We start from the raw sequence: 26,956 nt of genomic DNA, 5'->3' as shown, positions 1-26,956 counted from the left end.
GCGGCTGACGGAGGAAGGAGGCTCACCACTGATGAGGAACACTGGAGAGGCCTTCTTCTTCCCATGCCAATAAATACCTTTTAACTCAATGCTGTAAACTTAGGGTGAAATAAGAACATTTCTACATCCCAAAAGAAGAAATGAAAGGTTTGTAAATGAAGGACAGAAGAGAAAAAAAAATAATTGGTAGAAATAATGTGGTAATATGGTATGAAATCTGGGCAAATTATTAGGGTCAGAACGAGTAAGACGTTCTAGGAAAAGGCTAGGAGCACAGATCAGCTAAAATTCAGTTACTATGCTGGGAATTGTGTTAAAATATCTCTACCTACTAAGCTAAGCACTGAAGCATCCCCTGCAGCTTTTTTTGTAGTTTTTACAGTAGATTCAGAAAGAGATCAAAGTCACAACATCATCATCAACAAATTTTCCTTAAGCCATAAGAAGACTCCTGCTTTTGGTGAGATCCTTGAAAGCAGGGATGGAAATGTTGTCACGTTTTTGAAGACCTCTGTTCTCATCTGCACTGGTGGGGACAATGCATTTGGATAAAGTGCAGGAAAGCTGCCTGCGGACTGCTATTATTCCTTTTTTAGGAGCAAAGAAAGCATCGTAGGAAAGCTCTCTTTTTTTTCGGGGAAACTACCATGGTGTAAAATCTTGCATAAAAAAAAAAATCTTAAATTGGGAGATTGCAGCTGTTAGAGTGCTGTGTAATGAGATGGCGGCCCAGGATGAGCACCTAGCTTTATGTACACTGCTGTTTTATACATGAAGCCATCTCGCCAGATAACGTGTGCCTATTAATTGAGGTCTCATGTACGGTGTAATAGTAATGAGGGAATATGATGAAAAGAAATGGAAAAGGAAAGAGCTTTATTTACAAGGCTGAGAAGCCTTTATCATATGGAAATGATCAGAATTTAAATTTTTATCATCTGTCCCAATTTGCTGCTGCTGCTTTAATTAAAATAACACCAGGAATGTGTGCAGTGAGTCTGGCTAGATCTGCTGCGTGCTCTTGATGACCGTCAGATGCTAAGGCAAGGGCTACAGAGAGGGCACGACTGAGGGAAGATCCTGAGGGAGACGGTGCCAGATGGCCAGGCTTATTTTATTAATTTGGCTCTCCGTTATGGCTTCTCTCGTCTTCGTTTCTCCAAATGATGGTTAGTTTAATGGGCAGCATTTCACAGCCCCAGTATGACGTGCTTAACTCTTCAGGCCCCACGGCGCTGCAGCAAGGGGGGGGTGTGCCAGCCCCAAGTCCTGTCACGCAGCGGCCCTGAGGGATCAGGTAATATGTTGAGCCCCTTTTAGTGGTCACATCCTGCAGGCTGGTGGTGTACCAGCACAGACAGATGCTCTCCTAAACTACTTACAGCTTCTGGTCCTGTATGTAGCCTCCAAGGAGCATTTTGAGCCCATTTCTGCCCTTTTGCTGCCTCACCTGCTCGGCCTGTGTGCCGTAGGTGCCAGCCAAGCTGCTGTGCTTCACCGCAGATTTTGAGCTGATCTCTTACATCTACAAAACCTTCTTGCTAGCAGCATGTAGCCTCACGCTGCTTCTTCCAGCTGGGTGCCTGGAGATCCAGCAAGCGAGGAAAAGGACTGAGGAAAGTGAATTTAGGTGATTTTTTTTTCCCTTCAGTTTTGTCTCCTCGCCTTGTACTGAAGTATCGGCCGCCTCCTTGTGGCTGTTGTGTAAAACTGCGACGAACCGGAGATCATTCTTTAAATACTGCTTAGAGAGACAAAAAGAGATAAAATCTTCTGAAAGTCTATTCTGCACAGTCTAAAGCAAGAAATTACTGAGGTGTTCACATTAAGAGCAGCGTTTTTTGCCTTCTTCTCTTTCTATGTCCACTGTGATTGCAAAGGAGCGATGGTTGATCTGGTCGCTTTGGTATTAGCAATAAAATGAGTCTGTGTTTTATTATTAAACAAAAAGAGCTTAGGAAAACTTTTTAGTTCCTGAAACCTTGATAAAAATCTTATTCATAAATTCACTCAATGAGTTTATTCAGAAACCTGTATCACATATAAGTTGCCTTGGCTGTCACTAAAGCTGTTAGACTGATTTTGATCACAGTATATATGCTATTATTTTTCAGGGTCAATAACTGATGAGAGGCAGTTCCTATCAGTTGGTGACCAGCTGGGTCGAGATTCTGTAGGGAAAAAAGAAAGTTCAGGTCCTTCAGACTCGAGGGGATCACGAGCAGGTTTGCTTGCCATGCTTACTATTGCAAGGAAAGCAAAAACAAACTTGCTCATCTGTAGAAGAGTTGTATTCTGCCTGATGGCATGAGAGAAGTACTGTGACTGCTAGCTCAGGGTAGAGACTCTGTGGTCATTAGGTTGAAGGAGCGTGTCATTCTTCTTCAGGTTATTCTGACCTCTTACACCTATGCTGTACATTAAACATCAGATGAACTATTTAATAAAATGTTAGATGAGATCAAAATCCCCAAACCAACCAGAATTTGTCAAACTGTCAAAATTAAATCATTGGGCGTGGTAAATATACATTTTTGAGGAAGAAGCACAACATATAGAAGAATGAATTTGGCAGGAGCTTCTTGCAAAGTTTATCCAGCCTATGGAAGCTTTGTTGTTGTTTCAGATCTTCTGGAAGCTTCCAGCCTTACCCGCTGGGCTGTCACCAAGCAAACATTCCCAGTCTTTCCCTACTCCAAAACTGACTGGGTATCTTTCAGTTATTTTGGTAAAATAATTTCACAAATGCCTTTTTTTTTTCCTACCATTACCCGGTTGCTCTAGTTCTTTGTTCTAACCTCTTCTGTTTTGTGCTCCTTCCCTCAGTGCGTTTCGTCTTGCTGTTCAATACTGTGCCAGCACTAGAGAATGAGCTCATGGCTGACAGAGAATGAAGTAGACTTGGAAAATACAACTTAAAAAAATTGTTGGAAAACATACGGAATGAATTAGTTTGGGGGTGTGAGCACACTGCATTAGTAATCCAGTTCCCAGTGTATCTTCCTATGCAGCCTTCAAAACCCTTTTTTGATTTCTTTAGGTGTTGAATTGCTGCTGAAATAACAAAAATGGATGGAGGTGATGATGAATCATGATGACAGTGTTTACTATCAACAGGGATTTTTGCCAGGGTATTTTAATCGGTAACAGGGTCCCAGTGGCACTGGCCCACTTAGACCTGCAGATAAAAAAAAAGTATTCTTGTTATTTCCTTTATTTCTACTGATGTTGCAACAGCTTAAATTAAAGCTTCTATGAAGAGTAATAAATTAATCTATTCCAAATCTCTGTGGTTAGGTGGCAGGCAGGCATGGTAGTGCTTCTGCATTGCCCGTGGGCTGATGGACCTCACTGGGGAGGAAGCACAGGGACCCCTTTTGGGCACCTGGCTGCGGTGCCGGTGTTTCAGCACCCAAAAGTGGCTCTGCTCACCCCAGCTGAACACTAAATAGTCAGGGGAAAGAGGTAGGTGCCTGCAGACGACCTCTTAGAGAACGTATGTTAAACAATAATTAAATTTGCCCTACATAGACATTCAGCTTTCCGTCAGGGGAGCCTAGGGAGCTCATGTTATGTATTCAAATTAAGCAATGTGGATATTTCTGTAGCTTTGAAATGAAAGCCTGGTGAAAATTTGTTTTCTAAGAGCTAAACCCAATTTTGCACATCAGTAGCAAAACTCATATGGCTATAGCTTAGACCAGACTTTACCTTAGGAAAGAAGGAAACCAAACACAACCAAAGCAATTGTTGACTCAGAAATTAATTAAATTATTATTTCTCATGTTAAAAAAAAAAAATCAACAAAGATCTGGTAAGTGGGATTTTGCTCTCAGTCTTTTATCCTGCATGCAGAGCCTTTGTGTTTGATTGCATTAGACATCAGATAACTAGGCAGTCTGCAGTCAGCCCAGCAGGTACATAAGCTGAATCTGAGGAGTTTGGGTCTGTTCAAATTGTGTTGCTTGGAACCATCATTAATTATGTTTGGAAGAGCAATTACTGACAGTAGTATAAACAAAATAAGCACCGGCTGTCATGAAAGTCATAACTCAGGAAATCTTTTTCTCAGGTTGTATAATTCAGTGGCACAAGTAATTGCATATTAACGAGTACTATTTGTCATTTAATATGTAGGACAGGACCATAAGATATACTAATGTCTAATGTCTTTTCTTTCAGGATGATTTCCTGTATAGCGTCTCCGTTTTAAGTGGCATCCTTTGCACTGTTTTGGCAGTAATCAAATTTATGCTGGGAAAGGTCCTTACAAGCAGAGCGCTGATAACTGACGGTGAGTGTGGAGATGATCCTGCTGCACTTACAGACTCCCCAAGGGAATTCTGCAGACACATAGGGTGCTAGTGACCCCTTGCCCAAGGGAAACAAAATGAGAAAGCCACTGGAAAACAAACAAACAAACAAACAAAAAACAGAACAATCCATGGTACCACTGGAATCTTACGTAGATACTGAAATGGGTTTGTCTGATGGATGTCAAGCAGTTAATGGCTAGATAGTAAGCAATAATACACGTATAGAGAGAGCATATAATCAATGAGGTGTGTGTCAGAGGTTAGACTGCAGCGTGGGGCTATGACACCAATTTCTATAGCTTTGGCAAAGTCACATCCATCTTTGCTGCCTACACCTGGTGAATAAACTCATGCCTACAGTGCATGTGTAGCAAGTCTGTTGCAGAAAATGCCTCCCTGCCTTCAGCAGCAATCAGCCTTCATGCATATAATTGCTTTAGTATGAGTAATTTAAATCTACTTCATTTTTCTTTTTGTGATGTGTGATAACACGAGTATTTATATTTTATGTTGTCCCGCTTATATAAATGCTTTGTGAGTATCTATATTATAAATACAAAAGAAGCAAAAAAAATAATCAAAACAGCAGTGCAGGGAGGTAGGAGTAAGTTACTGCTTCCCTGCAGGTGTAATTCTCTCCCAGCAGACCACGTTGTTCAGTGAGCCTATTCACAGAATCACAGAATCACAGAATTTTCTAGGTTGGAAGAGACCTCAAGATCATCGAGTCCAACCTCTGACCTAACACTAACAGTCCCCACTAAACCATATCCCTAAGCTCTACATCTAAACGTCTTTTGAAGACTTCCAGGGATGGTGACTCCACCACCTCCCTGGGCAGCCCGTTCCAATGCCTCACAACCCTTTCAGTAAAGAAATTCTTCCTAACATCTAACCTAAAACTCCCCTGGCGTAACTTTAGCCCATTCCCCCTCGTCCTGTCACCAGGCACATGGGAGAACAGGCCAACCCCCACCTCGCTACAGCCTCCTTTAATGTACTTATACAGAGCAATAAGGTCACCCCTGAGCCTCCTCTTCTCTAGGCTGAACAAGCCCAGCTCCTTCAGCCGCTCCTCATAGGACTTGCTCTCCAGGCCCCTCACCAGCTTCGTCGCCCTTCTTTGGACCCGCTCAAGCACCTCGATGTCCTTCTTGTAGCGAGGGGCCCAAAACTGAACACAGTACTCGAGGTGCGGCCTCACCAGAGCCGAGTACAGGGGGACGATCACCTCCCTAGCCCTGCTGGTCACAGTGTTTCTGATACAAGCCAGGATGCCGTTGGCCTTCTTGGCCACCAGAGCACACTGCTGGCTCATATTCAGCCGACTGTCCACCATCACTCCCAGGTCCTTCTCTGCCTGGCAGCTCTCCAACCATTCCTCTCCCAGCCTGTAGTTCTGCTTGGGGTTATTGCGCCCCAGGTGCAGGACCCGGCACTTGGCCTTGTTGAACTTCATACAGAATCACAGAATTTTCTAGGTTGGAAGAGACCTCAAGATCATCGAGTCCAACCTCTGACCTAAAACTAACAGTCCCCACTAAACCATATCCCTAAGCTCTACATCTAAACGTCTTTTAAAGACTTCCAGGGATGGTGACTCCACCACCTCCCTGGGCAGCCCGTTCCAATGCCTCACAACCCTTTCAGTAAAGAAGCTCTTCCTAACATCTAACCTAAAACTCCCCTGGCGTAACTTTAGCCCATTCCCCCTCGTCCTGTCACCAGACACATGGGAGAACAGGCCAACCCCCACCTCGCTACAGCCTCCTTTAATGTACTTATACAGAGCAATAAGGTCACCCCTGAGCCTCCTCTTCTCTAGGCTGAACAAGCCCAGCTCCTTCAGCCGCTCCTCGTAGGACTTGCTCTCCAGGCCCCTCACCAGCTTCGTCGCCCTTCTTTGGACCCGCTCGAGCACCTCGATGTCCTTCTTGTAGCGAGGGGCCCAAAACTGAACACAGTACTCGAGGTGCGGCCTCACCAGAGCCGAGTACAGGGGGACGATCACCTCCCTAGCCCTGCTGGTCACAGTGTTTCTGATACAAGCCAGGATGCCGTTGGCCTTCTTGGCCACCTGAGCACACTGCTGGCTCATATTCAGCCGACTGTCCACCATCACTCCCAGGTCCTTCTCTGCCTGGCAGCTCTCCAACCATTCCTCTCCCAGCCTGTAGTTCTGCTTGGGGTTATTGCGCCCCAGGTGCAGGACCCGGCACTTGGCCTTGTTGAACATCATACAGTTGACCTCAGCCCATTGGTGCAGCCTATCCAGATCCTCCTGCAGAGCCTTCCTACCCTCGAGCAGATCGACACACGCACCTAGCTTGGTGTCATCTGCAAACTTACTGAGGGTGCACTCAATGCCGTCATCCAGATCATTGATGAAGATGTTAAAGAGGACCGGCCCCAGCACCGAGCCCTGGGGGACGCCACTAGTGACTGGCCTCCAACTGGACTTGGCTCCATTCACCACAACTCTTTGGGCCCGGCTATCCAGCCAGTTTCTAACCCAACGAAGCGTGCGCCAGTCCAAGCCAAGAGCAGCCAGTTTCTTGAGGAGAATGCTGTGGGAGACGGTGTCAAAAGCCTTGCTGAAGTCAAGGTAGACCACATCCACAGCCTTTCCCTCGTCCACCCAGCGCGTCACTTTGTCGTAGAAGGAGATCAGGTTCGTCAAGCAGGACCTGCCTTCCATAAACCCATGCTGGCTGGGCCTGATCGCCTGCTTGCCCTTCAAGTGCCGCATGATGACTCCCAAGAGGATCTGCTCCATGAGCTTCCCTGGTACTGAGGTCAAACTGACCGGCCTGTAGTTCCCCGGGTCTGCCCTCCGGCCCTTCTTGTAGATGGGCGTCACATTTGCTAGCCGCCAGTCAGCTGGGACCTCCCCCGATAGCCAGGACTGCTGATAAATGATGGATAGGGGCTTGGCCAGCTCATCTGCCAGTTCTCTCAGTACCCTTGGGTGGATCCCATCCGGCCCCATCGATTTGTGGACATCCAAGTGCCGTAGCAGGTCACCTACCAGTTCTTCGTGGATGGTGAGGGCCACATCCTGCTCCCCGTCCCCTTCCACCAGTTCTGGGTACTGGGTATCCAGAGAGCAACCGGTTTTGCCGCTAAAGACTGAGGCAAAGAAGGCATTGAGCACCTCCGCCTTTTCCTCATCTCTTGTAACTAAGTTTCCCCCTGCATCCAGTAAAGGATGGAGATTCTCCCTAGTCCTCCTTTTTGTGTTGATGTATTTATAAAAGCGTTTTTTATTATCTTTAACGGCAGTAGCCAGATTGAGCTCCAGACGAGCTTTGGCCTTCCTAATCTTGTCCCTGCACAGCCTCGCTACATCCTTATAGTCCTCCTTAGTGGCCTGCCCAATTTTCCAAAGATTATAAACCCTCTTTTTTCTCCTAAGCTCAAGCCACAATTCTCTGTTGAGCCAGGCTGGTCTTCTTCCCCGCTGGCTCATCTTTGGGCGCATGGGAATAGACCGCTCCTGCGCCATTAGGATTTGCCTCTTAAAGAGCGCCCAGCCTTCCTGGACCCCTCTGCCCTTCAGAACCGCCTCCCATGGGACTCCACCAACTAGTGTCCTGAGCAGCCCAAAGTCAGCCCTCCGAAAGTCCAATACAGTGGTTTTACTGGTTCCCTTCCTGGCCCCGCCAAGAATAGTGAACTCCACCATTTCGTGGTCACTCCGCCCAAGACTGTTCCCGACAATCACATCCTCCACCAGTCCTTCTCTGTTTGTGAAGAGAAGGTCAAGCAGGGCACCACCCCTGGTAGGTTCACTAATCAGCTGCGTCAGGAAGCTATCTTCCACTTTCTCCAGAAACCTCCTAGACTGCTTTCTCTGGCCTGTGTTGTGCTTCCAGGATATGTCAGGGAAGTTGAAGTCCCCCACGAGTACAAGCGCTGACGATTTCGCAACTTCTGTCAGCTGCCTGTAGAACTCCTCATCCGTCTCCTCATCCTGGTTCGGCGGTCTATAGCAGACCCCGACCAGGACACTAGCCTTGTTGTCCCTGCCGATCCTAACCCAAAGGGACTCGATCTTGTCATTCCTAGCCTCGAGTTCTACAACATCGAAAGACTCTCTAACATAGAGAGCCACACCGCCACCCCTTCTGTGCTGCCTGTCCCTTCTGAAGAGCCTATAGCCAGGCATCGCAGCACTCCAGTCATGAGACTGGTCCCACCACGTTTCCGTGATGGCAACCAAGTCGTAGCCTGCCCGCTGCACGATGGCTTCCAGCTCCTCCTGTTTATTACCCATGCTGCGTGCATTGGTGTAGATGCACTTCAGCTGGGCCTTTACTTTATCCTCCGGCCTTGCCATTGTTCCCCCTGGCACAGCCCCAACAGTCCTTGTTTCACCCCCATCCCCCTTCTTACCTAGTTTAAAGCCCTATCTATCAGCCCTGCCAACTCCTGACCCAAGATCCTTACCCCTCTCCGAGAGAGGCCCATCCCATCCGGTGCCATCAGGCCCGGTGTAGCATAGACCTTCCCGTGATCAAAGAACCCAAAGTTGTGCCGGTCACACCAGTCACGAAGCCACGAGTTTATGCGAACAGCGCACCTTTCAGCTTCCATCCCCCCTATCGGAAGGACAGAGGCAAACACAACCTGCGCGCCCGAACCTCTAAGTTGTCGCCCCAAATCCCTAAAGTCTCTTTTGATCGCCTTCGGGCTTCTCTTTGCTACTTCATCGCTACCAGCCTGAAAGACCAATAGCGGGTAGTAGTCAGTGGTTGACCACAGTTGACCTCAGCCCATCGGTGCAGCCTATCCAGATCCTCCTGCAGAGCCTTCCTACCCTCGATCCTGGCGGCTCCCTGAAGTCGGCTCGATGCCGGAAGGTTAGCCCTGCCTGGCCCGATCCCCCGCTCTGCTGCAGAACGCGTCTGCCCCGGAGCCGATCGCCTCGGCAACTTACTAGGCCTCCTTACTTACTCGGCAACTTACTCGGCCTCCTTACTAGGGACCCTCTTTTTGTGTGAAGCAAAAAGATCAGCAACCTGCAAAAAGGATTCTGGAAAGGATCCTGGGAACTGGACCAGTGAGTCTGACTTCCTTTGCTGTCAGAGTGTAAGCAAGATGTGTTGACTGTTTTAGAACTATTTCTAAGCAGGCAAAATCTAACCCTCCCTTTAAAAAAGGTGCCCTGTTTTTTAAACAATCAACTTTTTTCAGACAAAACATTAGCTGACAAAATCCTGTATCACTTTAGCTCTGAATTGGTCTCCTGTATAACACAGAAATCACTTTGCCCATAATTACATCCTTGTGCTAATTATATTGCTTCTGAGCTGGAGCTTGCTCATCCTTTGATTAAAAAATTAGGGAATAAAGTAAACAATTAACTCATTCTGCTTTTTATTTCTATTTTCTTCTTTCTAGAGCTATTTTAGAAAATGTGAGAGGCTGATCTTACCACGTGTAGTTAGATAACTTCTTTCACAAAAAATATTTACATGTATACTTGGTTTATTAACAACCAGGAGGAGACAATGTGATTCAGTGTCTGAGACAGATTTAACACTCCCTTGCATTTCTTTTATTAGTGTTTTCTGTTTCCTGCTGTTTTACCTCCTGTGATCACTGGCTGTATAGCAGCAAACTGTTCTGAGTAAGCTGAGCATACATTCTTCTTTCTGAAAAATAGGTGTATTTCCAAAACTTCAGATTCTCTGCCATACATGTCAGCTTCTATTGAGGATATTTGTTCTTAGAAAAAGTTTGTTTTTGAATAGGGCTTTACAACAGTAGCTCTTTAAAGCCTTAAGATTTTAATCCTGATGAGGCAGAATGTCATTTATACAGTTTGTGTATAGCAAAAGTTCATGGCCTTTTGGATAATAAATGCAGCCCTTTCCCATCTTGAATTTTGCATCATCTCAAAGGACAGGTGCAGAGATGAGACAGACGGGTAGTGTCACCCAGCTTTCCTGTAGGTTTTAGATACCCATTTCCCTCCCAGATTTAGCCACCTGTTTTATCCTGTGCTAGCAAGCCTTATGCACAGAACGTGGCATCTGGTTTCATACCTGCAGCCTGATTTCCTGCCGCACCAGCAAAGAAAGGTTTGACTGAAGGACAGGCAGGAAGAGAGGACAATTTCCTCTGAAAGTAGCTTTTAGATCATTTGGAACCATCAGCCAATAATAGCAAGAAAATGTCTTATTATTTCCTGCCTTTTGCATATCATGGTGATGGGATCTGACTTCAGCTGGAGCAGGGGAAGTAAAACTGGTTTAAATATATAGTTAATTAATTTATACTTAATATATTTATACACACACTATATTTCATTGACAAGTATAAGCAGTTATATTGCTTGGGAATGAAAAAGAGCAGGAGCTCATTCGAGTGCTTTGTGTCAATATTGGTTTAGCTAGACTGGTATAATTAATTCAGCACTCAAGCACTTACGTGCAAGTTTCGAGATTCCTATTGCAGAATGCACTACCATAGCTGGAAAACAAACAAACAAACAAACAAACAACAACACAAATAAACACAGCCCCAAAGACTTTTCTCACAGGTTGGGGAGCCTGAGACCTTTCGCTCCCCATTCTGCCACAGAAGCGCTAGGTAACACGTGCTTTTCCATGCCAGGGTTTCCTTTGTGCTTAAATTCCCCCTGACAGGAACCCGGTGCATCTTAATCAAAATATGGAGGGATTATACAAGTAGGTCAGCTATAGAAGGTCAAGTCTTAGCTACATCTTTCAGAAAAAATGAACACAACTTAGGTAGGGCTGGGATGTGGGAGGTGTGGATCAAAGGAGACGTTCAGGACTAATTGCCATGCATGTGGTTCTTGGCAGACATGGACAACTGGAAAAAAATGGGCAATTAGTATAAGCTGCAGCTGACTGGAGTTGGCTCATGACACAGCACAGACTATTTTAAGTTAGTCTTCTTCATTTGTCATCATGGTATCTAGCATTTGGAACTCAACAGAGAATGAAAAGTTTGGGACCAACTAAATCAAGACACAGTATGGGGAAATGAATGTAAAATATTTTAAATCAGAACTGACAAGTGACAGAGGTCTTACAAAACACTGGTCAGACACCAAATATTCCAAGTTTGTTGTGTAGACATGCCCTGGCTCACTTCACATATGGGTCCCTCTCTGGTGGTACCGCTACAACCATGGCTTTTCTCCCTACAGATGACCTTGTCTCCTTATGTAAGGTTATTGAGATTTGATTCTCCCTTTTTCCTCCCCCCGTCTAGGTTTCAACTCTCTTGTAGGTGGAATAATGGGATTTTCCATCCTTCTTAGCGCAGAAGTGTTTAAACACAATTCTTCTGTCTGGTTTCTGGATGGCAGTATAGGAGTTTTAATTGGACTAACAATATTTGCCTATGGGATCAAGTGAGTATCTCCTGCTAGTAGGTATTTCTCTATATACTGTAGGTGGGCTGTCTTGTTAATGGAAAAAGCTATAGCTCTTAAATGCCAGCGTAACTTCTATGAAATCTGTCACTGGATTTTGTTAGACTAGCTGCCAGTATTGAAGCACAGTGCATGAATAAGGACAAAAGACTGTCTGGCTGTCTCTCATCAGTAGGAAGGAAGGCTTTTCTATACCTGAATTTAGAGTTTTGGCCTTGAGTATAAAAAAAAAAAAAAATAATAATAATTACAAATATGTGGTAAGATCACTCCATGCTGCTCTTACGGGACACTTCTAAGCACTGTTTTTTTCCAGCAAAACCATAGCTTTAAGGTAAAATGCCTAAGCTTAAAGAATGGTCTTACCTTTGATTTCTTTCTTAGTCTGACCCTGTAGCAACTTCGGAACTGAAGGTTAGCCAGTTGTATTTCAAATAATACTGTTTCCACTAAATTGCAAGATGATTTCTTGATATGTGACATCAGAAATAGAGGAAGATCAAGTGAAGCTCTGCCACATGCTCCTTTACTGCCACAATTTCCCTTGACGGCTTGAAATCTAAGGGTTTTGTGTTTCATCTCTCTTTCTGCCATAAGACAAAGGGGGAGATGCAGCAACCTATTTAATTGGAGTCGCCACTGCAGAGAACAGCCCTAGGCTGCAGTAAGCCCTCTGGAAGCTGTGTGCTTTTTTTTCCCCCTTAAACTTGGAAAACTAAATTAACATTTTAATGGGGAATACCATTCTTGGAAAAGCACTATAATTGCTGTTACTTCAATTGCAAAGCTAGCTATTCTGGAAAACTGTAGCAGCAAATCAGTACCAAAATATTTAAATGTACCAAACAGCTTGGAAACCTTTCCTACAGCCTCTGAAATTCGTGCTACTACATCCCTGCCAACATTTTGCCCAACAATCAGCTCAGCCATTGTAAGTAAGTAAGGGATAATGAAGAAAACAAAGGGTAAAACTGAATTCTGTTTTAGCAGCTGACCTGATTTTTTCCAGTTGCTGGAACTGCTGCAGTTCTGTGTGGTTAGAGACCTCCTTACAGCAGCCATGTGAGAATCAGGTGGCTACAAGATGCCTTCATCCACTAACGCCCCACCTTCCCTAGCCAGAAGTGACTGCTGCTGTGCATTTCAGTTTCCAAATGCAGCTGTGTGTCCAAACTTTCTAAAGGCAACACCGTCTCTGTACAGTTTTAGACTCCCTTTTGGGCAGAATCAGTTCTGGGGCAGAATTAATTTAGATCGGGAGAAAGCAAGATAAGGGTTACTACGTGTGAGTTTTCTTTTACTTATAAAATAAATTTGTGTGTATAAATGAGTAAATAAAGCCCCCCAGTTCTAGGGCCTTCTTTTTGTGTCTCTGCATAACCGCTCCTGTGCTCTCCCCTGCAGGCTGCTCATCGACATGGTTCCCCGCGTAAGGCAAACGCGCCACTACGAAATGTTTGAGTGAAGCTCACACCCTCTTCTTTGTAAGGACTGTAGACCTACAGCATCATGCATTTTGGCAAGTGGTGCCAATGGTATTTTATTAACTATGCGGTTTGTTTCCCGTGGTCTGTTTTTGTTAAAGTTTGTTTTAATGGGAAATCTCTCTGTAAAACCGGCATATGTGCACACTGCTTGCAATTCAGCGAAACAGCAGCATTTTTCTGTCAAGTATGCTATCGATTCCTGTGAAAATAGAAAACATGCAGTTTGCAGTTTTAACCCAGCTGCCATGTTGTATACTCTAGAGTGAAAGTGTTCTTAATGATGTGATAAACCTGTGGGTAAAGAAGTGCCAGTTTCAGATCCTGTTTTTTTCCCCCAGCCTGTATTTTCCTCAACATGTGCTGTAACAGAAGTGCAAGCCTTGCTAACCTCTTTGGCTAACAGAGTACCCCGTGTAGACAGTGGACACCGAGAGCTGTGTTGCTTGAAACACTTAAGTAGCAACTTCTTCCACCCCTTTTTAAATAGACCCACAGAAAGAGCAGTTGCAAACCTTTCTGTGAGCAGAGAGGTACTCCGTTTTAACCCTAAACCAACTGAAACTATCCCTCCTCAGTTTAAATTCTGATTTTTCCTAACAAGACACCATCCATTGCTTTGCATGGATCAAACAAGCACACGCAGTATTACTGTACAGACCAAAGCCAAAAAGTCCTGCAAGGAAGAGGAGCTGCTTGAGGAATGGGATTCTCATCTTCTATTGTACTTTGCACAGATGTGTCAGCGTGTGTGACTTTGTGGTTGCTCTGTAGTCTGACAATGACACAGCAGTGGCTCAACCTGGTGGTGAGATAGAGATCTATTTATTAGACTTAGATTGTTCCGTAAAGTGTTGCTCACCTTCCATCACACGTCTTATGTATTACTAAATAGCAGGTTAAATTATCAAAGAATCTTGATGTATAGTCAATAAAACTGGTATCTATTTTATACAGTACCTGTAAGTAACATTTGAAAACTATTTCCAGAATGTATCATAGAGCAAAGTCTTCCTGTATAGCAGCCTATTAAACTGGATTCTCTGGCTATATCCATTTTCTCTTTATTTTATATATTTCAGGTTGGCTTTCACAACACAGAGACAGTATTGTTGCTTCTGTTTATCAAAGGTGGATAAAAAATAGCAGACAGTCCACTGTAGAGGTTGAAATAGGACTATGGTAAGTAGCCAAGTAGCTAGAAATTCCTATTTCTAGCTACTCTACAATAGGTTATGTAAATGACAGTAGCCCTACAATGAGTAGTTTAGTGACTGAAGTGACCAGCACCTTGTGTTATCTAAAACCATATTTCCCATCATGTGTCACTTAGCAAGTTCTTAGCCAGGTTTTCAAGGATCTTTATTAAAAGCAAACCCCAAATGACACGTGCAGGGAGAGACCCCAGAGGTTTCACTGGCCTGACAGTGCCTACGTGAGGTGTGCAGTGCTGGGAAGGTGACTCACTTCCTTTTGAAACACAACAGAAAATGCTTTACTGCAAAATGAATTTTGTTTGGCTGCTATAGCTGGTTTACACGTATCTTGGATTGATCAAGTTTGTATAAATGGTTGTAAACAAACTTCATACTACTGTTCGTATCAGTATCCTGGTGCTGCTTATGCCCGACTGTCACTGGGTGTTCATAAATGCATTCAGCAAGAAGTCCAGAAGGAGCTAGCGTAGAGGATTTGTCACCATACAAAAGGTAGATTTCTAAATAGCACATACCACCCCAAAACCCTTTCTTCATGCACAAGGTCCTAATTTGTTATGCTTTTGCTTAGTCCTCATATTTTCACACTGTGTTTCCCAAGTCCCCTGAAGAGAGCCATGAAACTGGTACTTCGCTGCTGCTGAACTCACTTGTGTCGAGCATCTACAGCATCAGAATCATAGCCCCATGGCCTGAACCTACCTGTATTACACGTTTCATGGGTTTGTTAGTTCTGTTCATACTGTTTACCCTTTTCCACCTCTTCAGGGGCTTTGTTACTTCTCCAGTCCCAGTGCTAGTCACTAGAATGACCCCTGGGACCTACTAACAGAGCTGCCCCGCAGGGCTGTGCACTACAGCAGCAGGTTCCTAGCAGAGCCCAGCACCAGCTGCTTCAGAAGAGATGCAAGAAGGTAAAATTGGTTGTGGCAAGATACTTAACTCCTGATATAATCTTGGCAACACGGTCCCAGACCATTGAAAGCACGTAGGACATTCAAAGCAGTGTCCAGCTCCAGTGTTAAAGCAGCCTGTTAAAATGCTGAGCACAGGACGATGCAGATGTGTTCCTGCATGAGGTAAAGGTAAAAGCTGAGTAAATGCAGTTTCACACCTCTCAGAGGATGTTTGTAAGCACAGCCTCCAGCTGCATAGCCTGGGAAAAGGTGAGGTTAAGCAACTTCATCTTTTTTCTTACCAGATTAACTTTACTGTGAGGGTGGGCAGACGGTGACACAGGCGACACAGTGAGGGTAATGTCCCGGCACTGCCAGTAGTCAGCAGGCACCTGGATAATGCTCCCAGTAACATGCTTCTGGTGAGAAAGTGGTCAGGCAGTTGGACTTGGGGATCTTTGAAAACCCCTGCCAACCATCCTGTCCTGTCCTATCCTGTCCTGTCCTGTCCTATCCTATCCTAATGCTATCCTATCCCTAATCCTGTCCTATCCTAAACTGCAGAAACTTCTCAGGTGCTTCAAAGCACTTCTGATATTAGCAGGTAAGTACAAGAAAATAACTGAAACACTTGTGCGACTTCAAAGGAAAAAGACCAGGAAACGATACCTCAGAAATGAGAACAAATACACGCCGATGAAGCCAGCTAGCATCAAAGCCACTTCTTTTGGTGCACCACATCAGGAACGACAATCACTGCTCATCCAGTTTACTGAGATGTCCTGATCTAGCCGGGCACCCAAAGGTAACACTTTCTGCATTGATTTTCTTTAGTAGATGTCTGCACCAGTTGTTTCCTAACTATGACATAACAAGTGCCCAGCTACGCTAAGTGAAGGTGGACTTTTCAAAAAAGCTGAGGTAGCTCAGGACGAATCACCTGAACCTCAGCAGTGCCCAGCGTGACATTTCACTTGGTGGTCACAAGCTGCACACTAAAGCCTACCCAAACTCAGAGCTGCAAATTAATCTCTGAAAGTGACGATGAATCTGAGCAGCGGCTTTGAGTTTGCCTTGCAGTTCAGCAGAGAAGGAAGCTATCAACAGCTCTCACAGCAAGGATTACAGCAGCTGCAGTCTTGAGCCCCAAGCCGTGCCTTGCACATGCCAGGTAGGGATGTGGTACATGTTGAATACCTCCCTTGTTAGATAATGGAAATTGGTCACGTTCCCTTTGTAGTTAAAAGCTACATTTTTTTTTTTTTGATCTCAGAAATCACCAAGTTCGCCTCCTGCACTGCTTTAGTCCGCTTGCAGCTTTGTAGGGAAGCCGTAACTGAGCACGCTGCCTCTGCAGCCACAGAGGCAGGGAAGCACCGGGGCTGCTCCGAGGGGTGTCCCCGGGCTGCGTTTCTGCAGCCGCCCCATTCAGGACTTGCAAGGTGGAGCGTGCTTTTCGCTGTGCTCATAGCACCCTTCGCTTCTCTTAGGCTGCTGCTGCGGGGGGAGCAGTGCCACCGCGCGGTGCTGTGGCCGCACACACCGCCCATACCCGTAACTGCAGGAGGAAGCCGGGGCACTTCGGGGCTGGTCCCTGCCTGGTGCTGCAGGCTGGGGCCAGCACGGCTGCTGCTCCGGCAGTGTGAGAGAGGAGACCCCAACACCACCTGCACGCCCAGAAGTGGCCCCACCGCCAGGGAAAGCAGGTGCAGGAAGGCTGCAATACTTTTTATACCCAGCCTTTACAGAAGGGCTACGATGTTTAAAGTCTGGTTCACAAGTAACAAGGGCACATGGCCACTTGTCAGCCAATGCTCTTGCCACCAACTGGCATTTTTCAGAAGTCACGTCTCAGTGACACGGGCCTTACAGGACTGGGCCTCACGGGACCATCACCCTTCACCTCAGCACGCTCGAAGGAGTAAAGGAGCCATCGAGCACAGCCCTGGGCAGGTCCCATTGCCTCCTGCCTGCTCTGGAAAGGGGAAATCAAAGCTGAGAGGGGGCTTCAGAGCTCTGCTGCACTGATCTTATCGCGAACACCAGCCGTCACTTGCTGGAACAGCAAAGCCTCGCTCCATGGTACAATTTCTTTAAGAGATGCTACCAGTCCAGCACACTTTGCTCTGAAGGCTCCTTTGTCACAGCTGTGCACAAAGCGATGCCTCCGCTCCCCCAGGCTGAGGGCTCCAGTAAAGCGAGACTTCACACCCAGAGCCTGCTCCGTGCAAACATCCCTAAGTTTTTGGCAACAAAGATTTACTGTGAGGAGTTCAGTGAAATGCAACCCCCCTGATTGGTACAGTAATAAAACGTGCAAGTCCCGACAAGCACAACCATAAATTAGGAGCATCATTAGGCAGTCAGCTGGCCTGCTGCATGCTGAAGTGGAAAGTAGCAGCGTGAGGGAAGCCTTCTGCGAGCAGCACGAAGCAGTCACTGCAAATGTTTCCATCTGTGGGCTCTCTACCAGCTGGAGTTTGACTGAAACCAGTCTAAATGTGCAAGAGTTAAAGCACTTAGTATTTAATCTCCCTCAGTGATCTTCTTTCCAATACAGCTGCACAACATGTGTGGTTTTTATTCCAAGTTCGAGCACTCATACATTTTTTTTCTGTTACGTGACTGTAGCACATCTGACTGTAGCTGCCTGCCATCTTACAGATGTCTCCTTACAGTGTCAGAGCTGAACAAGTAGGGGAACGAAGCTGGAAAGAAAACAGTTCAAAAACTAACCAGAATGAGAGACTAAGTGAGGAGGGTCCCCTGCTAATTGGTTCTGATGTTAACATTGGGGAATTGGGGTATGTTGAACAGCAACACAGAACCAATTTATTTTTTTAAAACTATTTTAATCTAAGGTGAAATAAGCCAAGGAAATGTCCATAGGAAGGAGGGGCTGGTGAGGAATATCCAGATACCCCACCCCACAGAAAGAGGGCTGAAATACAGCTAGCAACCTGCCGCAGAAAACCACCACGTTTAATCATGAGGCACTAAGATCCCTCATTCCAGAGAGCAAAAAGACCTGCAGCTGGATATCCGCAACCAAGGCACAAGCCTTCTCCCGGCTTGCAGGCGTTTCACGTTCTTGCTTCAGCCTGACATCTTGATTAATGCTATTGATTACTAGTGGTGTGTGTCATTAATCAGAATAGGAAAAAAGGGGAAAAAAAAACAAGCCCAAGGTGATAGTCACAGCTTTCTGTACTGTTCTAACTTTCAACTCCTCAGTTGTGTGACCAGATTAAAAAAATAGTCCAAAACATACGAACTTGGAACAAGGTAGAAAAAGGTAGTGGTTGTAGCCAAGTAAGTTGCTTCCCTCCACTGTAGCTCCACTGTAGTTTTAAAAAGTATGTTTAAAAAGTATGAAGCAATTGTCTTACAAATGGGTGTTTCTGTAACATAAAGAGCTCCTGTTCCTGCTCTTCATTTTTTACTCCTCCCCCCCCCCAATCATTTTACTACCCAATACAATCTGTGCTCCCCTCTTAGCTTCTTCTGGATGGCTCCACTGAAACCTCTCAGTGCTCCTAAACTGACCGCTTAGCATAAGAAATTTCTCTTTGTAGACATGTACATTGCATGTCTTTTCTGACACATCAGCTCATAACCTCCCAGGCATTTTATTACAGCACCTATCAAGTGCCCGGGCAGCACGCCCCAGTCCCTGATGACACAAGTGACGTCTCATACAGTCCTGGCACTTCCCAGGAGGTTGCTGCAGCACCTACCTGCTGCTCTCCAGCAGCAACTCCAGCCCGGCCGTCGGAGTGATGCGAACTGCAGCGATGCAGGCGCCTGGTCCGAAGTTTCCTGCCTGATCTCTTGTTCCACATGTGAGCATTTCTTAAGCAGCGCAAGCTCTTTGCTTTTGAACTTGGATTTTGATAGACAACACTCTGTAAGGCCATGCTAGCACAACACAGCTTTTCTCTTTGAATGGCATGATGTACCTACCACGTGAGTACTATATGTCAGTGTCTCAGCGTGCAATTCCCAAATCTTCCTTTTGTGCTTGAAATTTCTAGGAAACAGAATTCCTAACTAGTGCAGTGTAGACCTGTCCTCCTGAAATGAAGCTTGATTTTATGCCTTTTTTAATCCAATGTAGATTTAAACAAACCCAAACCAGAAGATGATTACTTGCCTGTTCCGATCACCAGGATGTGGGTCAGTGGGACAGCTCAGGCAATGGCTGGCTTTGCAAGGGGTGGGCCAGCAGCAGCGGCAGAATTGCAGGACAGGCCACGCAGATGCCATACAGAAATAGGCAGCTCGTGGGCTCCCCATTTAAGCACAAATCAATCATAAATCCAAATCACACAAGAAAAAAGTTTATTGAAAAATAAAGTTCTCCCTAGTTTTTTTTCTACAACAGTGAAAACAAAGCATTTGTCTATGCCATTAAAGTACAGACATTTACTTTTCTAAAAAACAAAATAAAATAATCCCATCCTACTGAACCCCAGTAACTTGACAGTATGCGAACCACTGTGTTCTGTTCTTTTGGAATCAAACTGCTTGAACAAAATATAGTGGAACACAAGCATTTAAATACAACAAAGTATCAAGATTTTAGGAGATTCAGACCAAACACACGTGGTACCAGCCAGCTCACAGACACCTAAAAACTCTCACTGATTCCAAATTACTACCTGAAAAAAGCAGCTTTTTATTTTTACAGATTCAGTAAGTTTTTGTTTTGTTTTCTCCCATTTATGGTGCTATGGGGATTAGTCAGAATTTTACAGCCTTTCCCCATGGAGAGACTCCTCCAGGGGATGAATCAGAACAGAGCCCAGAGAGCTGCCCCACGTTACCCTCCAGAGGCTGACCCTACAGTGGCCAGCCAAACAAGCTTCAGGAGACAAACCTCTCTAAGCTTAAACTAGTTTCTTAAACTAGTTTTGTGAGTATTCCCCTACTTTTGTCATTTCTCTCTTAGAATCTTCAGGGTAATCCTTCTCAAAAATATTTATTTTTCCCTTTGGTAAACACTGCCATTTCCTCCTCCTCTACTATACTTCTTTGTGAAAACCAAATAAACCCAGGGCTTCTTAAAAATGGTTTTCACTGTCATTGTAGCGCTACAGCCTTGTTAATGACCATAACAAATTAGTTGTGGGCATAACCCTATTAAAATGAACTGCCTTCAGACAGCAGTTGATTAGATTAACTTGATTTATCATGTACCTATGTGATACCTTGAACTCCTTTGCAGCTGCTGGGATCGAGGCAGGCCGTGCCACCTGAGGGCTGGCTGGTGCCTGCAGGCACCTCAGCGCACTGCGATCTGGGCATCTTTCCCTGGTACAGGGAGGCAGCAGCGCATTTCACCCTTGCTGAGAAACGTGGGGACAGCAGGGTCCCTGATGCATCAGTTCTGCAAGCCCTTGTGCATCCTGAGGGATGCTGCTCCCATGCCTTCGATAAAGGGACATGGAGTCTCAGTGCAGGACGCCCACCCCAGTCCCCAGCAGAGTAAGGTGCTTCTGATTTGGTTACAGCTGAGCATGTTTTTAGCGCTGTGTGTGTGGGCCATGGGGTTATGACTCATTTTATCAATACTTAAGGACCTGATTGATTTACCCATTTAATAAGCAGGTGGCTTAGTGCTGTTGCGAGGCCTGCTGAATCAAAAGCTACTACTGGTTTTCATTAGGTGGATATGTGAAGGATTACAAGATGGATCGACAATGGTTGCATTTTGTTTTTCCCTGGAAAAAGACCACAAACAATGCCTCAAATCTGAGGTTCAGCCCCTGGTATTTTCAGCACATTCCTACAGTAAACATTTCACACTTGATACACGGAGCTTGCTGTTTACATGTTCCATTTAAATATAATATCTGGAAGTTAAAAACTAACTTTTAAAAAAACACACTATAGAGCTGTTTAAAAATGTGAAGACGAGCTAAGTCACTGCCCATAAAACAGGTTTTGATGTTACATTTACAGCAGTATTAAAGCACATCTAAAGGAAACTGTATCTGTCCCAGGCCCCTTCAGCCTGAAGAGAAAACATACATGTGTCAGTGCATTGCTCTCCTTGACTTTACAGTGGTCCCTAAAATGACGGGATCAGAGAACTACAAATGGAAATCACAAGTTGTAAGTTGAAGGCATAGCAGCCATAGGGCAAACATCACAAAGGAATAGCCATGCCAAAAAAGTTAGCACCCCTGGAAAAAAAAGACTGTAAAACTGGAAATGGAGAGCTAATACTCTCTTTAAAAACCGCAACAACAAAAAACCAGCCTCCACTGCCCCCAGCACTTCAAAATGTAGGCTGGACAGACAGCCAAGTTCTGCAGTGACACTCCTGAACAAGTAACACCAACCCAGCAGGCAATGGCAGGTGCCACAGCAGAGACAGAACCAGTTGCTGATAACGCGTTCAGTGCAACCTGCATCTGATTTCCATGCTGTAGCACATAGTGCTTTATTAAAAAGGGAGAGCTGCTTTTTTTAATTTGTGGAGAAATTAAAGGAGGAGTTGCACTATCACTGAAGCCAGTGGGAGTCGTGAAGTTAATTAGACTTGGATGAGATTGCACCCAGCCTGATTCATCCCCTTTAATTTATTTTCCTAGGAGCAAAATCTGGTCCTGAAATGTATCTTGAGCAAAATTTATACTTAAAAAAGCAATTTGAACTTTGTTTATGTTGAGAGCAGCAAACTTGTAAATCACCTTTATGACGCAGAGGGGCCACTCGCTTTTCAGAGGGGTGAGAGTCTTTCATTTAAAGGGTAAACCGAGGACCTCGAGTAGGATTTAAACAGACAGCAACAGCGTGACCAGGTAAGGAGAGAGGACATAGCTAACAACCTCATCTGCAGCTGCCAGACACTTTGAACAAGGCAGAATGCTGTCAACAAGCACATTTTGAAGTCTGGTACAAGTGTTTGGGAGTGGAGCTGGACAGGGAACGCACGGAATCCTGGCTCTGCCCGCAAACAGGCCCGTTCTGCCGAGACCTGGGCAGCAGCTCTCAGGCAGCGTCCTTCTGACAGCAAAGCAGTAGCATTAAAAGGAAAATCACCTGCAGTAAGATGAAGAGCCAGAGGTCCTTCTCCACTAAGATCTGTAAATTCAGGTGTCATAAAGGACTGTAGGGGCACCTGGCTCACCCCATGCATTTCCTTCTACAGACATCCCCATCTGAAAAACCGAGCCCCTCATCAACTTGAACGCAGTTCTTAGCAATTCCTATTGATCAAATCAGGTATGACTACCAGGTATTTTCTGTTAGCATTGTCTCCCTGGGGAATGTAACCGCTTTAGTCTGCTCTCTGGCCATTACACAGACATCCCATCCTAGCAGGAGCATGCCTGGCAAATTACAGGTATTCAGTAACGGGCATTTTGCTTGCAGAACCAACTTTTTGCAAGAATCATTAATATGTTACAGTTTCTTTTATCTTACTAACCCTTACCTTGTATTTTTTTTAGAACCAATTTCCCTGCTGTGTAAAAACATTCAAAACTCATCCTGCTAACAGGTATATGCTCATCAAGCACCACTTTTACCTGTAATTAGTGTTCCAATATACTTGTTCAGACAGTGTCCACATTCAAAACACCCATCCAAACCCCAAAGTTAAAAAAAAAAAAGGCACATAAACATTAAATATTTGTAGGAGAAACAATCTGATATAAACAAACACAGAGCTGCAACTATAAAGTACAAAAAGAAACAAAGAAACTAAGCAAAAAATGCAAAAAGCAACTCTATTTATACATGTGCAAATCAACTTGCATATATGAAATAAATGAGGTTTATATTGGCATTTTTAAACAGTGTGTATTTACCAACTTCACCTTTCAAAGGCAAGCCATAATTTTATGTTAATTTTAATAAATATGTAAATGTTTCTCTCAAGTCTTCTAATCTCGTAGGAACAAGATCTTTTGAAAAAACTAGGTCACATACAAAAATACAAAATTTCAAAACAAAGAATGTCTTGATATGAGAGATATGTTTAAAAGCTTGTAAAATGTTTTTCTATGCAACTTTTGACATTTTTCCCCATCAATCACTGGTCAATATATTCAAACGCAAGTCATGCAGAAACCTGATTTTGGAGTAAAAGAAGCTGTACACTCAGCTGTCCAACCGCAGCCAGTAGCACAGCCCCAGCTCGACTACCCTTAAGTGCAATACTGGGACTACATCTTTAGCCTTTAGTTAGGGAGGAAAATAGTTCTGGAATGTGGACAGAAGGCTGGCCTCCATCCTCAAACATGGATTTATTACACATTTTACTAAATCACTCAAACTTTTAAGTAGTCCCACATGGATTTGCCGAGTGCCTGTCTGTGGGTGGATTCCCTTATGCACCAATGCACGAATTAATGCTGCTTGGGGATGGGGCAGTGCGGTATCAGCACTTCAAAGTTTATCCACTTACAGTTCTTGTATGACGTCTTCCTTTTACAGAAATTTAGACTGAAGCTGTATTTCATGAAAGTAATATTTCTTCTGAAAATAGAGGTCCAGCGACTATGTTCAAAATGAATAATATGGGCCTATGAAATTACAGGCCTCGATTCTTTCTACGATTAAGGACTCATTCTCCATAGGTTTCAGTGGAAACTGGATCAGACCCAACTGATCGCCAAGCCAGTTCAGATAGACTGTCCCTGGCTGAAATGCAAGCGGCATTGGTGTTTGCTGTTTCATTTGTGCCAGAATGCAGTAATTCAGTTCAGTAGATTAGAAAGAAATAGTGCTACAGCATGTAAAAAAAACAACAACAAAAACAGAGCTTATAATAGACTCTCCCTGCTGTGGTAAATGCAGACTTAACATTGAGCAAAGCACTAGACCAGAAAATCTTATAACAACAAAACCTTCCCCATCTATAAAAACTTTAGAGGCAAAATAAAAAGCAGAATGCCAAGTGGGCCGCAGAGTGGTGGGCATCAAGCACATCGGTATTTACAGCAAGGAATTACACTACAGCCCGAGCGACGCAGTTCGCATTCGTAAGTGCACACACACACATCTTTGTTTCTGATGTGATTCTGTGATATGTCCTTCTGAATGAAATGCCTGCCTGAAGAACCTCGGGCTGAACTAAACGACCAATTCAGCTGTCGCCTGGACTTCCAGCACCAGGTAGAAGCACGGGCTTCCTTTAATACGCAGGATTTTCCAGTTGCACAAATACGCAGTTATGTGGGGAATATTTTATATAAATACAAAGCGAACTGTCGCACCTGCTCAGAGGCATTTCTAATCCTCCTCCCCCAGCTTTGCGAGGGCATTAAAACAACTGCAGGCTACATTTGTGCTGACTGCAGCAAGTGCTGGGATATGCGAGCAGTAAGAGTTTCAGACTAGTTTGTGTTTGTTTTCTTTTCATACAAAATGTTTGCCTCCCCTTAAAGGACCCCACTGCGCTGGGTTTGGAAAACTACCCTAAAATACAGCAGATTTTATCATCACAACCCAGTCAGGGGTACTGCTGCTGCTCAGCATCTCCCATGGATGCTTTGTGGATGCTCAGCAAGCTCAGGATTCAGGTCCTCTGTAGTCCACAGCAGTGCTACGGGCGGTACAGCATGACACCCTCGGGAGTGCTGAGGCAAGAAACAAACTCGAGAAAGCGAACACTGCTCGCAGATTGAAACTTTCAGTTGGTACTTCTCTGTGCTCCTCAGAATTTATCCAAGATTACACGGCATTTCCCTTGATTGGTCTTTGGTCAGGAGATACGTGAATGCTCACACAGATAACGAATGCCAGTTACAAGAAAAATCTGACCAGATGTTTCCAAAAAAGGAAAATTTGAAGTTTCTATGCTTTTCATTGGTGCTTCTCATGATTATCTGGTAATATTAACCTTTATGAAAAAGCCCTCATGCCAATGTGATTTTTTCCACTATGATGAGAGCACAACCGAATTTGGAACATGCAGACGATGGCTGCTTTCGAAACATACTGCCGAGTTGTTTCTCACTAACCTTAGCATATTGCTTCCTGACTACAAATGGTGCTGTCAGGCATGCCACCTTCTGCTGAAAATAACAAAAATCCGCTCTATGAAAGTAAGATTTAACCCGCTGTTTCAAATCAAACTCAAACTCTTGAATTTTTTTTTTTTTCTAATTTTGTAACCAGTGTGCCCGTTAAAAACTAAAGACCAAAAAGCAGCAGAAAACCCTCCCCTCTAAAGAGAAAAATGATCAAACAACCCCCAAGATTGATCAGTACTTTTCTTACCAGTTGTTTGTCTCCTCTTGTTCTTCAGAAAGTTTCTCTTTAAAAAACCTAGCTAGTTATGACGACATTTTACATTTCTACCATACAATAATTATAGTTAGCTTAGTTTAACCTTTCTATGTCATTCAGCGACACTTGAACTACTGGAAGGCGCAACAAACTGAGGCTCTAACGATAATATTGCTCCAAAGATGCTGAATACTTTTTGCTTCACACAGAATTTCTAGTAGACAGACTACAACAGAAGCGTGGGCAAATTCCAAGGGTCACTCTCTAAAAGGGACCAGTAAACTGGGACGAGTCCGTCCGTGACGCGGCAGCACGTTCTTGGGGCTGTTCCACCCCGGGGAACGCCACCACCCGAGCCAGTCGTCGAGTCACCGAGATGTGTCACGCTCTGGCAACTGCCTGTTGGCTCACTCGTGATGCTCGCTGTTCAGGCTGCTGTGGTGCAGCAGCCATGGTGCAGACAATACCTTGTTGAATACAAAGTTAAAAACAAACAAACACAAAAAAAACGAAGAACTGGGCCCAGATAAGCCAATAACAGATAAAGAGCTATCTTGTGATTCCAAATTCTTGTGAAGTAAGCCACTTTACAGCCATTCGAGATAAAGCAGGCCCCAAAACAGTGCACCTATAATAAATTGTAGTCCTCCCTCCCCTGCACCCACCCCCCCAAGCACACTTTTTTTCAGTTTTCTACTGGAATGATGCTGACATCCTTTAGCTAACCATGGTCGGGGATGTTCTAACTCATTAAAAAAAATAGAAAACACGTCACCCAAAGAACCAAGAAGGAAGTTTGATGGGTGTGGGAATTTTCTACAAACTATTCTGTGCAGTCATCTTCAAATCACTGTAGAACACGAAACTCATTTCTCTTCGCAAACAGATGAAGCAATTTGAAGAGTTACACAGCAAATGTTCTTATAGGAAAAAAAAGATCAGTTAGCTGTTTGTTATGAATCCTTCCTCTCTTAGTAGATAATTCTGCCCAGCAATGATAGCTCTGCCTGCAGCCAAAAACCTGGACAAAAGTGCAGGAAGTAATAAGTAGCTCCTCTCAAAACTACTTACATTTTGTCCTTAACTCAAAAGAAGCTCTTCTGCTGCTATAGGCAGTCTTTACAAAGCGCAACCTGTCCCTTAATATAGTCCCTGCACGGGCAGATTCTTCTATGGGTTGGGTGGGATCCAGCACAGCTGAACAGTAAGAGGTCACCTTGGAAAACGCAGTGCTTCCTTCTGCCATCAAAGGAGGGGACCAGAATGTCATTCACAGACTCGATGGTGAGACACTCGATGTTATGCCTAAAAAGTGAAGCACATGATCAAAATCAGTGGACTTTATGGGAGTTGAGTACTAAACTCACTAAAAATAAAGTAAAATACC

The 26,956-nt window shown here is 44.6% G+C and overlaps 2 protein-coding genes across 5 annotated transcripts in view; one reads left to right on the top strand and one right to left on the bottom strand.

Annotated features, from left to right (window-relative positions):
* Positions 1–14,261, top strand: part of TMEM163 (transmembrane protein 163) — a 101,118-nt gene extending 86,857 nt beyond the window's left edge. For both annotated transcript variants that reach the window (XM_068687377.1, XM_068687376.1), the window contains 3 exons: positions 4,183–4,294; positions 11,565–11,706; positions 13,132–14,261. In XM_068687377.1, coding sequence (XP_068543478.1) covers positions 4,183–4,294; positions 11,565–11,706; positions 13,132–13,192 — 315 coding nt within the window. In that variant the 3' untranslated portion in view covers positions 13,193–14,261. The remainder of the gene's footprint in view (positions 1–4,182; positions 4,295–11,564; positions 11,707–13,131) is intronic.
* A 5,381-nt stretch (positions 14,262–19,642) lies between these two features.
* The window catches only part of MGAT5 (alpha-1,6-mannosylglycoprotein 6-beta-N-acetylglucosaminyltransferase), a 116,330-nt gene continuing 109,016 nt past the window's right edge, over positions 19,643–26,956 (bottom strand). For all 3 annotated transcript variants that reach the window (XM_068687365.1, XM_068687367.1, XM_068687366.1), the window contains exon 17: positions 19,643–26,874. In XM_068687365.1, coding sequence (XP_068543466.1) covers positions 26,676–26,874 — 199 coding nt within the window. In that variant the 3' untranslated portion in view covers positions 19,643–26,675. The remainder of the gene's footprint in view (positions 26,875–26,956) is intronic.

Source organism: Anas acuta, chromosome 6 (genome assembly GCF_963932015.1).
Source record: "Anas acuta chromosome 6, bAnaAcu1.1, whole genome shotgun sequence".
NCBI classification, from domain to species: domain Eukaryota; kingdom Metazoa; phylum Chordata; class Aves; order Anseriformes; family Anatidae; genus Anas; species Anas acuta.
The sequence above is the reverse complement of the archived record's forward strand: the minus strand, read 5'-3'. Positions and strand labels throughout refer to the sequence as shown.